This window comes from Hemiscyllium ocellatum, chromosome 14, assembly GCF_020745735.1.
Source record: "Hemiscyllium ocellatum isolate sHemOce1 chromosome 14, sHemOce1.pat.X.cur, whole genome shotgun sequence".
Taxonomy (NCBI): Eukaryota; Metazoa; Chordata; class Chondrichthyes; order Orectolobiformes; family Hemiscylliidae; genus Hemiscyllium; species Hemiscyllium ocellatum.
Window position 1 is genome coordinate 74,661,805 of NC_083414.1, and position 18,654 is coordinate 74,680,458.

The 18,654-nt window shown below is 43.1% G+C and overlaps 1 protein-coding gene across 1 annotated transcript in view; it reads left to right on the plus strand.

Moving 5' to 3' along the window:
• Positions 1–18,654, plus strand: part of fgd5a (FYVE, RhoGEF and PH domain containing 5a) — a 155,610-nt gene that overhangs the window by 50,312 nt on the left and 86,644 nt on the right. The window contains exons 5-6 of the mRNA XM_060835264.1: positions 1,048–1,199; positions 13,999–14,158. Coding sequence (XP_060691247.1) covers positions 1,048–1,199; positions 13,999–14,158 — 312 coding nt within the window. The remainder of the gene's footprint in view (positions 1–1,047; positions 1,200–13,998; positions 14,159–18,654) is intronic.

Consider the following 18,654-nt stretch of genomic DNA (forward strand, 5'->3'; position numbering starts at 1 on the left):
AGTGGAGATGGTAGAGGTGGGCACGATAGTGTCATTTAAGATGTATCTAGGCAGGTATGTGAATGGGCAGGGAGCAGAGAGGTACAGGCCATTGGAAAATAGACGATAGGTTTAGATCGAGGATCTGGATTGGTGCAGGCTTTGAAGGCCAAAGGGCCTGTTCCTGTGCTGTAATTTTCTTTGTTCTTTATTGTTCTAAACCCTACCCTGCCCTAACCCCTCTCCCTGATTCTGATCCTGACCCTGATCCTGACCCCTCACCTTGCCCTGATCATGGGCCTTCATGCTGCCCAAACCTCTACTGTGCCCTGAAACCTCATCCTGCCCCAATACCAGGATCCTGATCCTGTTCTTCACCCTGCCGTGACCCCTCACCCTGCACCTGAACCCTTTTCTCTGACCTGACCCATCATCCTGACCACACATCTGAATCTGCCCTGTCCTTCATTCAGTCCTAGCCTCACACCATGTTATCCATTAATGAATTATCATTGCTCCACAACCCTTACTCTTGACCCGGCACCTTGACCTGAGCCCTTACCCGAAAAAGACCTTTGCCCTTTTCCTGAACCTGCTCTGCAGTCTATCCTGTCCCTGTTTTCAGTGAGGCCTTGTTGGCTGAAGTCAAGGTTGGCAGTGAGCATGCTGATGAATGGGGAAGGAGGTTGGAAACAGGGGAGTAAGTTGGAAGAGGGCGATGTTCAATTGCCAAAGAGAACGCAAAACAGAACATTCTTGTTGACAGCATTCTCTGATGCAGAGGGCAGATTTCACATAACAATAGTAATTTTGATCTCAGCAACTTAAGTTGTTGCAGCAGTAAATGGAGTGAACTCTGAATGGGAATGAAAGTCAGGAAGGGCATATGACTGCAAAGGAACAGTTTCTCCCAGTGAGCTTGTACACCAAACCATTCCTCTCCTCACTATATATCACTCCTCATCAATTCTCCACTTCGGTCTCACCCTTCCTACATTGTATCTATTGGCTATGGGATAACTTGGGTGAGTTTACACATTCAGTTTGGGTTCTTTTGTCTTCTGACAGGACTTCAGAAGAGTTGCCCTGGGGGCTGTTGATGGTGAAGCATGCCCTGTGCTGGACCGAGAAGTAGTCACTGTCATCCTGTGTGCTGTCTCTGAGCTCCTTGATCTCCACCAGGAAATACTGCAGGAGTTGGAACAGAGTGTGACTGAATGGTACATCGATAATCCCCCATCCCTATCGGAAGCCTTACTGTGGGGGATGGTGGGAAACTAACTCTTGGGTCGACCAGAAATGAGGTTCTTGCATGTTGTCACATGGCTTACTGTTTAATACCACTTTCCCAAGGAGTTCGGAGGTCACCCCGCTTGTTCAGGAAGCTAAGTTAAAAATAATTGGCTGGCTTTCAGGTCTGTAGGAAATGATGGAAAGAGATAAGAAACACAAAGATGTTAATTTGCAGAATGAAGGTGCATCAGGGAACGGGTAGGTACGTTGTCATCACCTACCGCCAGAGTTCCAGATACCACACCCTGGCCTCAGCACAGTATTTAGTGTCATAGGCCCTCGCCCCTTCAATAGGCAGTTTGTGCAAGGGAGTGTTGGCACAACAGGGTGTCAGAGCAAGGGGCGTTGGAAGGAATGGGGTGTCTTCGTTTTTTATGATGAACTTTGCTGATGGTAAAAGTTTGGTGCATGGACAGGGGAGGAGGTTCTGGAGGGTTTAAGAGTAAATTAATCTCCCATGCTGGATGAAATGTATCTCAGTTTGTTGACTAAAGCAAACCGGGTATTTGCAAAAAATGTCCATTTCATAGGATCCCGACAGTGTGGGAGCAGGCCATTCAGCCCATTGAGTCCACGCTGACCTTCTAAACAGCATCCCATCAGACCCCTCCTACCAACCTATCCCTGTAACCCTGCATATCCCATGGCTAATCCGCCTAGCCTGTATATCCCTGGATACTATGAGCAATTTAGCATGGTCAATTCACCCATCCTGCACAATTTTGGACTGTGGGAGGAAACCAGAGCACCTAGGGGAAACCCACACAGACATTGGCCCGAGGATGGAATTGAACTCAGGTTCCTCGTGCTGTGAGGCAGCAGTGCTCACTACTGGGTCACTGAGCATTCCTCTCTGGGCATTGAGAAATGCCAGAGACTTCGAAGACAGCAACTGGGATATTGGTATTCAAGAAGGGAGCAAAAGGAAGCCGCACCTAAACCTATTCAGATTCCAAGATATCAACTATAACTGAGGTAGGCAATTCTGAGGGACAGAATTAATCTGCATGTGGAGCAGAAAAGATCAATCAAGAACAGTCAGTATGAGTTTGTGAAGGTGAGGTCATATCTGACCAATTTAAAGAATCACAGCATGGAGACAGACTCTTTGATCTAACATAATCCCAAACTAAACAAGTTCCCCCTGCCTGCTCCTGGCCCATACGCCTCAAAACATTCCCTATTCATCTACTTATCTAAGTGTCTTTTCAACATTGTAACTGTGCCTGCATTTTCAGGAACTTCATTCCACACCCTTCTGTGTAAAACAATTGCCCCCCATGTCTTTTTTAAATCTCTCTCCTGTCAACTTAAAAATATCTCCCGTGGTCTTGAAATCCCCCACCCTATGGGAAAAAGATACCTACCATTAACCCTATCTATAAACCTCATGATTTTAGAAACCTTCTAAGGTCACCCCTCAATGCTGTACCCTCCAGTGAAAAATATCCCAGCCTCTCCAGCCTTTCGTTATAACACAAATTTTCCATTCCCAGCAAAATCCCAGTAAATTCCCGTTGATCCCTTTCAAACTTAATAATAATACCCTTCCTAAACAGGATGACCAGAACTGGACGCAGTACTCCTGAAGAGGCCTCACCAATGTCCTCAACATGACTTCCCAACTCAAATATTCAAAAGACTGAGCAATGAAGGCAAATGTGCTAAATGCCTTTTTAAACCACTCTATCTATATGTGATGCAAACTTCAAAGAATTATGTATCTGAACCTCTAGGTCTCTCTGTTCTACAACAACGCCCACAGCCTACCACTAATTAATTAATTGACCTCTGTCTACCAGATTTTCAGCCCATTGACCCATTTGATCAAGATCCCTTTGTAATTTTGAAAAAACGTTTTCACTCTCTAATATGTCACCAGTTTTGGTGACGTCCGCAAACGTACTAACGATGCCTTCCAATTTCGCATTCAAATCATTTATGTAAGTGACAAACAAAACCCAGAACCAATCCCTGTGGAACACTGCTGGTGTCCAGTCTGAAAAGCAACTTTCTACCACCACTCTGTCTCCTGCCATTAAGCCAATTGGCAAGCTCACCGTGAATCGCATGTAAGCAAACTTTACAAACTGGTCTACCATGCGGAACCTCTCAAAGGCTTTACTAAAATCCAAGTAAACAACGCCTACTATTCTGTCCTCATCACTGTTTTTGGAACTTCCTCAAAAAACTCAACCAAGTTTGTGGGAGATGAGTTCCCTTGCGCAAAACCATATTTACTATTCTCAATCAATTTTGTCCCTCTAAATGTTTACAAATCCTATCTTTTATAATCACCTCCAACAACGTACCCACGACCAAAGTCAGACCTACAGATCTGTCATTGCCCAGTTTCTCCTTACAACCCTTCTTAAACAAAGACAAAATATTAGCCACTCTCCAGTTATCGGACACCTCCTTTGTAGTTATAGATGATGTAAATATTTCTGGAAGGGGCCCCCAGTTTCTTCCCTTACTTACCACTATGTTCTGACTTGCATTTGATCAGATTCCAATGATTTATCCACCTTTATATTTTATAAGATCTCCAGAACTTCCTCTTCTGCAATGTGAACTGATTTTAAAATATCAATATTTATTTCCCTAAATTTCTAGCCTCCGTTTCTTTCTCCACACTAAAGATTGATGCAAAATATTCATTTAATATCTCTCTGATCACCTGGGGTTCAACGCAAAAATAACCTCTTTGATCTTTAAATGGCCATCTGTGGTTACCCTTTTACTCTTAATGTACTTGTAGAATCTCTTTGGATTACTTTATCTGCCAATGCTAACTCATTTGCTAATGCAAATCCCCTCTTTGCTTTCCTGATTTCTTTATTAAGAATGCCCCCGACACGCCATATATTGATTTACAGCTTCATTTAAACCCTGCTGTCTATGTCTAATATAAGATATTTTATTCTTGACTAGAATCTCAATGTCTTCATCCATCCATTGTTCCTTATTCTTACCAGCCTTATCCTTCACTCTAGGAGAAACATAATGCCTCTGAACTCTCATTATTGCAATCTTGAAAACCTCTCACTTGTCAGATGTCCTTTACCTGCGAACAGTTTACTGTCATTAACTTTTGAAAGTTCTTGTCTTGCATCATTAAAATTTACCTTACTCCAATTAAAATCTTTAACTTTTATGGAAGGCTTATCCTTTTCCATAAACCATTTTAAAATGAATAGAATTGTGATTCATAGTGTTCCCTGACTTCCACTTCAGTCACCTGCCCTGCCTTATTAAATCTCTCTCCTCTCGGGAAATGCAGAACAGAGATGTGGAAGCTGTTTAAGGAGCAACTGTTGCAAGTGTTGGATAACTTTGTCCCACTGAGACAGGCAAGGACTGGTAAGGTGAAGGGGCCTTGGATGACAAGAGAAGAGGATCTTCTCAACAAAAGAAGGTCAAATTTTGCTCAATCTCTTGGAACATCCAGACAGAAATAAGACTGATGAACTTCCAGCATGGATCAGTACTTGGGACTGTGATGTTGTGGCCCTACAGAGATATGGATTTCACAGGGGCAGGAATGGTTGCCACACGTTTCAGTCTTTAGATTTTTGAAAGAGAACGGGGGGCAGGGGAGGAGGTGTAGCATTGTTAATTAGGGAATTCATCACAGCTGCAGAACAGGAGGTTGTTGAGGAGGGTTTGTCTACTGAGTCAGTATGGGTGGAAGTCACTAACAGGAAATGAGCAGTCACTTTATTAGGTATTTTCTATATACTCTCTAAAAGCAGCAGAGAGATGGAAGAACAGATTCGACAGCAGATCTTGGAAAGGAGCAGATGTAAGAGAGTTGTTGTTATGGGTAACTTCAACTTCCCCAGTATTGATTGGAACCTCCTTAGTGCAGATGGTCTGGATAGAGCTGATTTTGTCAGGTGTGTACAGTAAGGATTCCTGACTCAATCTGAAAATAGGCCGACTAGGGGAGAGGCCATATTGGATTTGATACCAGGCAACGAGCCAGGCCAGGTGTCAGATCTCTCAGTGAGAGAGGGAGAGCATTTCGGAGACAGTTACCACAATCGCCTCACTTTTACCATAACCATGGAGAGGGATAGGAACACTCAGTATGGGAAGGTTTTTAATTAAGGGAGGGGCAATTATCCTGCTATTAAACTGGAGCTGTGATGTATAAATTGGGAACAGTTGTTCAATGGGAAATGCAAAACAGAGATGTGGAAGCTGTTTAAGGAGCTTGCAAGTGTTGGATAACTTTGTCCCACTGAGACAGCAAGGACTAGTAAGGTGAAGGAGCCTTGGATGACAATAGAAAAGGAGCTTCTCAACAAAAGGGAGAAGGAAACTTACTGAAGGTTGAGGAAGCAAAGATCTGGCACAGCTTTAGAGGATTACAGGGTAGCTTAGAAAGATCTCAAAAATGGACTGAAGAATCTAGAAGGGGATGCAAAAAAGCCTTGGCAGGAAGGATTAGGGAAAACCCAAAGGTATTCTACACTTACATGAGGAGTAAGAGAATGATTGGGAATGGGTAAGATGGATCAAGGATAGTGGTGGGAACTTGTGCCTGGAGTCTGAAGAGGGAGGGGAGGCCCTAAATTTAGTTTTTTTGATTCAGCATTCACTAAAGAGAGGGGCCTTGCTGATAGTGAGGACACCGTGAACCAGGTTGATAGGCTTGAACAGATCGATATTAAGAAAGTGGGTGTGCTGGAAATTCTGGGAAGCATCAAGATAGATAAGTCCCCAGGGCTGGGCCAGATAAATCCAAGGGTACTACATGAATAGGGTTGACCATGAGAACCTTTTTCCACATATGGAGTCAGATATTACGAGGGGGCATAGCTTTAAATTAAGGGATGGTAGGTATAGGACTGATGTTAGGGGTAGATTCTTTACTCAGCGAGTCATGAGTTCATGGAATGCCCTGCCAGTAACAGTGGTGGACTCTCCCTCTTTATGGGCATTGGATAGACATATGGAGGATAGTGGGCTAGTGTAGATTAGGTGGGCTTGGATCGGCGCAACATCGAGGGCCAAAGGGCCTGTACTGCGCTGTATTTTTCTATATTCTATGTTCTATGAAGCGAGGAATGAGATTTCTGTGCCTCTGGTGATGATCTTTGATTCCTCCCTCTTTACGGGCAGTAGCACTGGGTGATTGGAGGGTGGTGAATATTGTCCCTTTGTTCAAGAAAGGTAATAGGGAAATCCCTGAGAATTACAGACCAGTCAGTCTTATGTCTGTGGTAAGCAAGCCACTGGAAAGGAATCTGAGACATTGTTTTTCCAAATAGTCATCAATCCTAAGTTTGATTAAAGGTAGTCAGCACGAGGAGCAGGTCATGTCTCACAAGCCTTATTGAGTTCTTTGAGGATGTGACAAGTTGACGAAGGTTGAGCAGTGGATATGGTGTATATGGATTTCAGTAAGGCATTTGATAAGGTTCCCCATGGTAGTCTTTTTCAGAAAGTTAGGAGGTATGGGATACGGGGAAATTCTGGATACAGAATTGGCTGGCCGATAGAAGACAATGAGTGGTAGTGGATGGAAAGTATTCCACATGGAAACGGTGACCAGTGGTGTCCCGCAGGGATCTGTTTTTGGGTCTCTGCTCTTTGTAAGTATTATAAGTTACTTGAATGAAGAAGTGGAAGGGTGGAAGGAAGAGAGGTGACTTGATAGATATATACAAGTTAATGAGAGGCATAGATAGAGTAGATGGCCAGAGACTTTTCCCCAAGGCAGAAATGGCTGTCATGAGGGGTCATAATTTTGAGGTGATTGGAGGAACGTTATAGGGAAGATGTGAGAGGTAGGTTCTTTATGTAGAGAGTGGTGGGTGTTTGGAATGCACTGCCAGTGGTGGTAATAGAGTCAGAGACATTAGGAACATTGAAGTGACTGCTGGGTGAGCACATGTAAAGTGAGGGGTGTTTTTGCAAGGTTTTTGAAGGTTTGTAGCTCAGGTTGAGGTTTAGGGTGTAGGTTTGCTCACTGATGTAGGTTAGGGGTAGGTTAGGTTGATCTTAAATTAAGGTAAATGCTCCGCACAACATCATGGGCCAAAGGGCCTGTACTGTTCTATGTTCTATATTGCTAAAGCATTTTCTTGAACACATTTGACAACTTCCTCACCATCCAAACCTTTAACAATATTGTAGCCCCAGTCAATGTTTGGAAAATTAAAATCCCCCATTATTACAAACTTCTTATCCTTAAATATATCTGAGATCTGTGTACTGTTTGTTTCTCAATTTCTCTGTCTATTGAGGGGGCATATAGTACAATCTGATCAAGGGTAATCTTTCTTATTTCTAATTATTATCCATATATTTTCACTGGGTGATTTTTCAGAAATAACTTCTCCAGTTATAGCAGTTATACTGTCTTTAATCAAAAACACAATTCTCCCTCCTTTCTTGCCTCCTTTTCTATCCTTCCTACAGTATCTAAAATCCAGAATATTGAGCTGCCAGTCCTGTCTATCCCTCAGCCAGGTTTCTGTAATAGTTATGGTGTCCCAATCCCATGTTCCTAAACATGCCCTGAGTTCATCAGCCTTAGCTGTAAGACCCCTTGCATTGAAATAAATTCAACATGATTCTTCAGAGTTACTATGTTCCCTGATTTTATTTTGTCTTTCTTTTTCTAATTGACTTGCTCTTTTCACATTCAGAACCTTCCTCATCAATCTTTCTATTTATACTACTACTTAGAATTCCTCCAAACCTGACCCCCTCAAACCCTCTAACAGTATGAAGTCTCCCTTAATGGAAGTACTAAATCTCCATGCTAAGATATTGGTACCATTCCAGGTTTTTTATGTCCCAGAAGAGATTCCTGTTGTCCAAAAATTTGAGTCCCTGAACAATACACTGCCTCTTCAGCATTGATTTATCTCCTTTCTCCTTTTGTTCCTTCCCTCTTTCGAGTTTGGCATCAGGAGTAAACTACTTTTAAGTTGTTATTTTTTAATCTTTTACCTAACCTCTTATATTCAGTCTATAAAGCTTTAACCTTTCCATAAAAATGTCATTTCTACCAATATGTACAATAATTACTGGCTTCTGCCCTTTAACAATATGTTTGAAATGTTTAGAGATGTCCTTAATCTGAGCACCAGGGAAGTGACATACCATCCTACATTTACGCTCACTACCACAGAATCTCCAGTCTGTGCCCCTGACAGGAGAGTGCCAATAACAATTATTCTTTTAAATTTTGTTAAACACTGCCTAACATAAGAATCATTCCTACTGACTGCTCCTTCTACTTTCCTCTGAGAGACAATTCCTTTCAACAGTCCCCAAAACTGAATGCCATCAGAGACTTCCTTACTATCGTCTTATGTATCCTGACAGTCACCCATCTATCTGACTGACCTTGATTTGTAATCACTTTTCTAAATTAACTAGCCATCTAAGTCTATGCCTTTTACATGCCCTCAATAACATTAAGTCGGGGCGGCACGGTGGCACAGTGGTTAGCACTGCTGCCTCATAGCGCCAGGGACCTGGGTTCAATACCCGCCTCAGGCGACTGACTGTGTGGAGTTTGCACGTTCTCCCCGTGTCTGCGTGGGTTTCCTACGGGTGCTCCGGTTTCCACCCACAGTCCAAAGATGTGCGGGTCAGGTGAATTGGCCGTGCTAAATTGCCCATAGTGTTAGGTAGGGGTATGGGTGGGTTGCGCTTCGGCGGGTCGGTGTGGACTGGTTGGGCCGAAGGGCCTGTTTCCACACTGTAAGTAATCTAATCTAATCTAAAAAAAAATCACTTTCAATAACATCTTACATATTAAATAAACTACCTTTCATTACCAACAGAAAGTAATGATAAAAATGCAAAATATTTTTTAAAAAATCAAACATATAAATTTTAAATGTAATGAATAACTTCGCTGATTCACTGAATTAAAATAATTACTGTTCGATAAATTCCACAAATAGAAAAAATTGTTTCCAGAGCTGATCACGTGTATAAGCCACCAAAATGAAGACACGACTCTACCTTTTTAAAAAAAACACTCCTCAGCCAGTCAAAAAAAAACTCTTGCACTGTAAAATCAACTCTCCTCAAAACCCTTTTTTTTAAGCTTCTAAATTAGAGAAAAAAAATTTAACCATTTACTGTAGGCCTCTGAAAAAAACCTGTTAAAGTCTGTTTTGAAACAAAAACTTGCATTGGTTTTTCTTGATTGCTAAAGAAACAAAATAATTAAAAATCATGGACTTTGAGTCTACATAGACTTCAACAAGGCTTTTCATATGGAAGTCAATCTGAATAAATGTGAGGTGATGCACATGGGCAGGACAAACAAGGCAATGATCCAGGAAGGACCAAGGATCAGAGGGACCTTGGTGTGTGTGCACACCATCTGTTAAGGTATCAGGGCAGATGGATAAATGGTTACAAAGGTGTATGATATATTTGCCTTTACATCCAAAGTAGACAAGCTGGAGGCTGGAAGAACAGAAAGCCAGGCAGCATCAGGAGGTGGAGAAGTTGATGTTTTGGGTAAAACCCTTCTTCAGGAGTGGGGTGGCTGTAGGCAGGATGGTGAAGATGGAACTGCATAAAATGTTAGGCCACAGTGAGAGCAGGGTGTTCCCTAGGCTGGAACATTTCAGTTATGAAAAGAGTTTGAACAGATCGGGGTTGTTTCCCTTAGAGCAGAGGAAATTGAGAAGGCACATGTTTGAGATGTAGGAGAAAGTGAGGACTGCAGATGCTGGAGAGTCATAGAGTTGAAAAGTGTGGTGCTGGAAGTACACAGCAGGTCAGGCAACATCCGAGGAGCAGGAGAGTCAACGTTCCGGCCATAAGCCCTTCATCATGATTGAAGTATATAAAATTATGACGGGCACAGATAGGCTAGACAGCAAGAAACATTTCCCCTTGATGGAGAGATCAATGACAAGGAGTCATAAATTTAAGGCAGTGAGGGAATGTGAGGAAAAATGTTTTCACCCAGAGTGTGGTGGGAGTCTGGAACTCACTGCCTGTGAGGGTGGTAAAGTAGAATTCTCATTGAAGAAGCACTTAGATGTGTACTTGCAATGCCAAGGCACACAAGGCTGATAGGCATGTGATGGAAAATGGGATTAGAGTAGTCAAACATTTGTTTTTGACAGGTCCTAACTCAACCGGCTGAAATTATTGTGCTGCCATTTGGGATATATGTGTAAAATGCATTGTACGTTGCAGTGAATGATGCAATCCATGTTATGGTGGACATCCAGGTATAAGTTATCCACGTATGATACACTGTGTGCAACACAATGTTGATTATGGGATATGACACGGATATTTTGAGCAGGAAAGCAAACAAGAAACTGAAAACAAAATCAATGTATTTGAAATGTGATGCGACAGAGCAGTGTTACAAGGAGGCAAAACAGCATAAGCCAAATGGAAGTTTTGCATCAGATGAAAGAAAGGCCAAGCTTACTGAAAACCATTTCCAAAAGAGCATTGTTACTGCTTTGATATGTGACTAGAGGATCCTGTGGCAAAATGCTCATCAACACCATATTGGATTCCCTTGAAGAGAACTGGACACGAGAGAAGAATATAGATTGACAACAGCAAAGACTGGTGTGAAAAGTCTAAAGAGGACCGTGTACAGTTTTATTTAACAAGGGATATAATTGCATTGGATGCAGTTCAGGGATGATTCACTCCTATTTTAAAGAGATGGTCTTACGGGGAAAGGTTTAGTAAGCTGGATTCTTTGGAGGCCAATTTTGTAGGCTTTTGTGGAGCATGATAGGATAAATACTGCGAATGTGTTTCTCCTCAGGGAATCTAGAACTAGGGGGCACAGTTTAAATGTACGGCGTCCCACAGAAAAGGAGGATTTAATCCTCTTCGAAAGCCATCAATCTTTGAAATTCTGTACCTCAGCAGAGACTGACTTGCAGCATATTTTCAAGACTGAGTTACACAGATTTTTGATCGCCAAATGTTTATGGGGAATGGGCTTGAGGTGGAGTTATGGTCAAGACCAGATTGGCCATAAATGTGTTGAATGGCAGAACACATTCTAAGTGCTGTGTAACCTTTTCCAGCTCCCATCCTTCATGCTCTAATGGTCTTCAGGATGCATAGGTTTTCCAGGTTGTGGTGAAAAATTTGGGTGGGGTATGGCTAGATATGTTACTCCCCCCATCCTCTACAATCCATCCACACATGGCAGTATCAATAGGGATGAAACCACACAGTTCTGTGGAGATAAATTTCCACCCTCACATTAAGGATACCCTCCATTGCGTTGTGTGGCACAGAATAGGACAGACTTTGAGCAGATCTAGCAGTTCAAAGCTGGACATCCATCAGGTGCTATAGGTCATCCACAGCAGCAGAATATATAATCTCATGGCCCAGCATATTCTCCACTCAGCCACGACATCAAAGAGATGTACAGATCAACCCTGATACAAAGAAGAGTGCAGAGTCGGGCGGTGCATACCAAGGCGGCACAGTGGCTCAGTGGTTAGCACTGCTGCCTCACAGCTCTAGGGCCCTGGGTTCAATTCCAGCCTCGGGTGACTGTGCATAGAGTTTGCACATTCTCCCCGTGTCTGCGAGGGTTTCCTCTGGGTGCTCCGGTTTCCTCCCACAGTCCAAAGATGTGCAGGTGAATTGGCCATGCTAAATTGCGCCACAGTGTTCAGGGGAAATGTAAAGTGGGTGGGATACTCTTCAGAGGGTCAGTGTGGACTTATTGGGCCGAATGGCCTTTTCGAACTCTGTAGGGCTTCTATGTAGGGATCTTAAAAGTGAGGTGAAGCTCCAAGCACTTATAACGTGTTAAATACAAGAAGAAACGTAAAGTGGTAGATGGAGCTAAAGGATCCAACAATGCAGAGATCAGACCTAAACTCTACATTGTCATGGAAAAATTAAAAACTTACTGTTAAAGTCGGCTCCGTAAGTATTTCCACCCTTATTGTTGGGGTGCAAAAGATGAGGATGCAAGAATTTATAGTAATATTCAGCCAAAAATGTTGGGTGGATTATCCATCTCCGCTTTCTCCAGTGGTCCCCAGCATCACAGATACCAATGTTTATCCAATTTGATTCGTTCCACGTGATGTCAAGAAACAATTGGAGATACTGGATACTGTGCAGCATATGGACTCTGAAATCATTCCAGGAATAGCACTGCATTTCTGTGCTCCAGAACTCACTGCATCCTGAGCCAAACTGTTCCAGTACAGTCACAACACTGGCATTTACCCAAGAATGTGGAAACTTGCCCAGGAATATACTGTACCCAAAAACAATCCAATCAGACCACTTACTGCTCCATTAGTCTACTCTCAATCATCAGTAAAGTGATGGAAGGTGTTGTTCACGGTGGTATCAAGCATCATTTGGAAATGAATACCTTGATTATTAATGATGTGTTTGGATTCTAAATCTCATTACAGCTTTGGTCCAAACTTGGATTAAAGAGACAAACTCCAGGACTTATAGTCATTCCTTATGATAATCCAGGGCAGCATTTGACTGAATATGGCATCATGCAGTCCTTTGAAAATGGGAGTAAATGCATATTAGGAGAAACTCTTTGTTGTTTGGAAGCATACGTAGTGCAAAGGAAAATGATTGTTGCTGTTAGAGGTTAGTCATGTCAGCTCCAGGACATCTCTGCAGGAGTTCCTCAGGGTAGTGTCCTAGGCCCAACCGCCTTCAGCTGCTCCATCAGAAGGTTAGAAGTGGGAATGTTTACTGATGATTGCCGCCATTTGCAACTGAAGCAGTCCATGTTTGAATGCAGCAAGTCCTGAACAGCATGCAGGCTTAGGTTGATAAATGGCAACTTACATTTGTGCCACACAAGTGCCAGGTAATGACCATCAGCAACAAAACAGAGTCCAATCATCTCCCCATTGATGTTGAATAGTGTTGCCCCACTATCAATATCCTGGGGGTTACCATTGACCAGAGATTGAACTGGACTGGTCATATAAATACAGTCACTCCAAGAGCAGGTCAAAGACTGGGAATTCGGCAGCAATGATTCACTTCCTTCTCAGTTCTTGGTACAAGGGAACAAATCAGGAGTGTGATTTAATACTCCTCACTTGCCAGGATAAGATGCAGCTAAAACAACACTCAAGAAGCTTGACACCGTCCAGACCAAAACAGCCCACTTGATTGGCACCACACCCACTCCCTTTACCACTGATGCTTGGTATGTCAGTGTATGCCATCTGTATGATCTATAAAATGCACTGCACAAATTCAGTAAAGGTTACTCCAGTGGCAGTTTCCAAATCCACAGCTACTTCCACCCAGAAGGACAAGGGCAGCAGACACATGGGGGCACTACTGCTGTAAGTGCTCCCCAGGCTATACATCATCCTGACATGGAACATTATTACTGTTCCTGACCTGTCGTTGGATCAAAACCCGAAAATCCCTTCCAAGGGAGTTACTACACAAATCAATAGCACAGATCAAGAGACTCACCAACAAAAATCTAAAGCCTATTAGTGATGGGCAAGTTTTGCAGCTCCCAGTAGCCAGTGGCACTGACATCCTGTGAACAAAGCACTTTAAACAGGATCATAACATGTTGGATTGAGTGGGGAATCTGGAGAATGGCGGGGGTTAAACTGGGGGGGGGCGGTATTTGGTGGGGAAGATGGAGTTTGGTGTGCGGTGGTGGTGATGGTGAACCAAGAGTGAGTGCTGTATTATCTGACTGAGTCCATACCTTTTTATCATCAGGGAGCAGGCGGCTCCATGTTTGGCGCATGTGATCTTAGCCCGAGAGCCCAGACTGAGTGTGTACACCAGGTATATTGAGCAATTTGAACATAACCTCGCAATCCTGGAACAATCCTGTAGCAACTCACGAGGGCTTTCCACAAGACTGCTGGAGTTTGAGGTAACATTCTGAGAATTGTCTCCCAGCAATTCACTCAAATCCTCAAAACCTTTTAACACCTTTATTAACCTTTACAGACATATGACGTGTCTGCTTCCCATCCTCCTGCTCTTCCCGAGATCTGAACTAGCTCCCATTAACACTGTCATTGTCACTATCAGTTCTACTGCGATAAATCACTTCACATTCCCAAAGCGAGAATTCCAGCTGTCATGTTTTAGCCCTTTTCATCATCTCTTTGTTACTATGTTACCATTTTACAGCATGAAATATTTCTCCTGATGTGACTGAGTTGTTGGTGGATGGAAAAAGGAGAGAAATGGTGGTGATGTCATGATGGAGAGTGGGGATAAATAAGGAAGGTTGTTTGGATGAGCATTGGGGTAAACGAGAAGTGTTGGCTGTATGAAAATGGGATGGAAGTGGGTACTGCAGATGCTGGAGATCAGAGTCAAGATTAGAGTTGTGCTGGAGAAGCACAGCAGGTCAGGCAGCATCTGAGGAGCAGGAAAATTGACGTTTTGGGCAAAAGCTCTTCATCAGGAACCTGATTCCTGATCTGGGCTTTTGCCTGAAACATTGATTTTTTTTCCCTGCTCCTTGGATGCTGCCTGACCTACTGTGCTTTCCTAGCACCACTCTAATCTTGTATGAGTTTCAGGATGAGTAAGGAATGTTGGCTGGATGGTTCATTGGGGTGAGTGAGGAGTGGAGAATGGGAGTGACTGAGGAGTGTTCGCTGGATGGAGAATGGGGGGTGAATGAGGTGTATTGGCTGGATGGGGAATGGGAGTGAATGAGGAGTGTTGGCTGGATGGAGAATGGGGGTAGATGAGGAGTGTTGGCTGGAGTGAGAATGGGGGTGAATGAGGAGTGTTAGCATGGAAGGGAAGAAGGAGTGTTGGCTGGTTATGAACGAGGTACCTAATGAATACATTTTTAAAACTGCGGATGCTGGAAATCAGAAACAAAAGGCAGAAATTGCTGGAAAAACTCAACAGGTCTTGCAGAATCTGTGGAGCGAAAGTGGAGTTATCATTTCAGGTCCAATCAGCTGAATGACATGGAGGGTGTAGTTATGAAGAGAGGTTGAGTAGATTAGGATTATTTTCATTACAAAGACGGAGGTTGAGGACCCGATTGAGGTTGACAAAATCATGAGAGGTATATGCAGAGTGGATAGCAAGAAATTTGTTTCCCAGAGTGGGGGACTTGGTTACCAGGGGTTATGAGTTCAAGGTTTGAGGGGAAAAGTTTAGTGGAGATATGTGTGGAAAGTTCTTTACGTAGAGGGTGGTGGTGCCTAGAACACATTGCCGGCAGAGGTGGGCACAAACTGCTCCTCAGATGCTGCCTGAACTGCTGTGCTCTTCCAGCACCACTACTCCAGAATCTATAGTCATTGTTTTTACCTTGTCATATAAGATGTGTCTAGACAGATACATGAATGGGCAGGGAGCAGAGGGACACAGATCCTGAGAAAATAGGCAGCAGGTTTAGATAGAGGACCGACGCAGGCTTGGAGGGCCGAAGGGCCTGTTCCTGTGCTATAATTTTCTTTGTTCACAATTGTTCACTATAGTTAGCTGGTTGGGTAATGGTGATAAATGAGGAATACGGTTTGGATGCAGAATACGGGTAAATGGGGAGTGATAGCTGGACAGAGAATGGTATTAAAAATGGAGTGTTGGCTGGATGGTGACTGAGGGTAAATGAGGATCTTTGTAGGGTGGCAGTTGTGATAGATAAAGGAGCTTTGGCCAGTGGGTTATGGAGGAAATTGATGTTGGCTGAGTGAATAATGTAGATAAATGAAGAGTGTTAGTTGGTGGGAAATGGGGGTAAAAGGGAAGTGCAGACAGGATGGGGAATAGGGGTAAATTATGAGTCCAGGCTGGTGAAGAATAGGGGAAAAACAAAATGCCAGCTGGATTGCAATGAGAATAAATGATAGGTTTTGGCTGAATGGGGAATGGGGACATTGTTTGGATAGGAATTAAGGTAAATGAGGAGTATTGGCTAGGTGGAGAATGATCTTAAAATGGAGTGTTTGCTGGATGGTGAAATAAAGTAAATGAGGATGTTGACTGGATGGCAATTGGGATAGATGTGTATCATTGGCCAGTGGGCTATGGGTAAATGAATGTTGGCTGCGTGAGGAAAATGAATAAATGAGCGTTGGCTGGTGGAACACAGTAAGGCATGGATGTTTGTTGGAAAGGAAATTGGCTAATTTAGGAGCGCTGGCTGGATCAGAATGGGGTTAAATAATTATTGGCAGGATGGAGTATATATGGGTAAATGAGCATTGGCTGGATGGAAAATGGGGGTAAAAAGGGAGTATTGGCTGGAAGGAGAATGAATGGTTGGATAGGGAATGAGGGGAAAGGAGTGTTGGCTGGATGGAGATGAGGGTAAATGAGGAGAGTTGGCTAGACAGGGAATGGGGTAAGAAAGGAGGTTTTGATTGGGGAATGGTGGTAATTGAGTATTGTTTTGAAGGGGATTAGGGAAAAATGAGGAGTGTTAACTGGATAGAGAATGGGGTTAAACTGGTAGTGTTCATTGTGTGTTGGGTGGTGGTAAATTGCTATTGACTGGGTGTAAAAAGAGGATAAATGAGAATTGGCTGTGTAGGTGAATGGGCTAAATTGCTGGTAAAGAGAATTGTTGGTTGGATGGGGAATGTGGGTGGAAGAGGAATGTTGGCTGGATATGGAATTGGGGTAAATGAGTGGCATGCGGAACTGGGGGTAAATGAAGAGCATTGCTGGATTGGGATTAAGGAGTGATTGAGGAGTGTCGGTAGGATGGGGAATGTAGATAAATAAAACACGTTGGCTGGTCAGGAGAGGGAGTAAATGTGGACTGTTGGTACTGAGGGAAAGAGAGTGAATGAGTATTGGCTGGTTATGAAAGGGGGTATCTGAGGCTGTTGGGAATGAGAGGTAAATGTGGTGTGTTGGCTGGATCGGCAATAAGGATAAGAGTGTTAGCCGGAGGGGGAATGGTGCCAAATAAGATGCATCAGGAAAGAGGGTGTTACAGGAGTATTGGCTGGATGGAGGTATATTAAGAGTGTTGGCTGGGTTGGTTGTTGGAGTCAGTGAGGTATATTTGCTGGGTAGGAACTGGGATAAATGTTTATGGGCGTAATGCGGAATGGGGTAAATCAGTGTTGGCTGGGTGGGGATAGGCAGTAAATGAGGAGTGTTGGCTGGGGGGAGAATGAGTCCATTTGTGTGGAGGGTTTAATGAGAATGTGCAGTTTGCTGCTACAGGCAGTGGTTAAAGTGGATCTTATTATCACATTTAAGGTGTAGCTAGACAGGAATATGAGGGACAACAGAATTGAGGATTGCACTGACCGAGTCACGGTTGGGAGGATGGGAACAGGCTCAAAAGGAGCATACATGGTCTTTCTCAGTACTGTATGTCTGATGTAATTCTATGTCAGTAATGTTTAAACCTTGAGCAAGTTATTGTCACAGGCATCGAACAGGGATGATTCAGAACTGAACCCTGTGGGACTCTGTACCCACTTCCGTCTACTTCTGAAATATTGCTCTGAAATTTGTTCTCCTGTCTGATGCATTAATGCAGGTTACTCACCCTCCTCCCTTTTCACCCTCTTTATCTCCTGGAGCAAATTCCAATGTGTCACTTTGTCCAAGACTTTCCTAGTGTACATGTACACCACATCCACTCCATTTCCCGTCTACAATGTTGTTACTTCCTTCAAGAATTCCATCGTGTTTGCCAGATTTCTTGTTTTAAAATCTCCTTTGGCAGTTTCTAATTCCCTTCTCTTTCTCATAATGCATTGTCATCTAACCCTTAATCAAAGACTTGAAAGTTATGCCTCTCGCAGACGTGAAGTTATTGGTCTGATCATGTTGGGATTAACTCAGTCCACAAAATGTCAAAGCAATATAAAACAGAGGAGCAGTTTGTGAGCATCATGTTTGTACCACTTCTTCAGAAAAGCTTGCAAAATATTTCCTTTTTGAGTATTTATCCATTCTGTTGTGAACATTTCTATCTTTCTGACAGCACATTTGAGATCAGCACAGTTCACTAACCCACTTGCCAGTGGAAACACGTACTTATTCATTCACTCAAAGCCTATCATAATTCTTCATCAAGATCTCTCTACTTAAAAAATTGCAGCTTGTACAAAAATTAGTAAGGTAATTAACAGTAACCAGGAAGTGCAGAAAGTTATCAATAGACTGATCAGCTGGGCAGAAAACTGTCAATCGTAATTCAATGTGAAGAAGTGTGGGGTGATGCATTTGCAGGAAATCAAATGAGAGAATCCACAATCAATACTAAGAACTGTAGAGGGACATTGAATCTCTGACAGTCGCAGGGCAGGTAGAAAATTTGTTTGAGAAGGCATGTGGAATCTCATCCTTAGAGATAAGAGCACGGAGGTTTTGCTGGAACTATTATATGAATAGTTCTGGGCACGACATTACAAGAAGTATGAAATC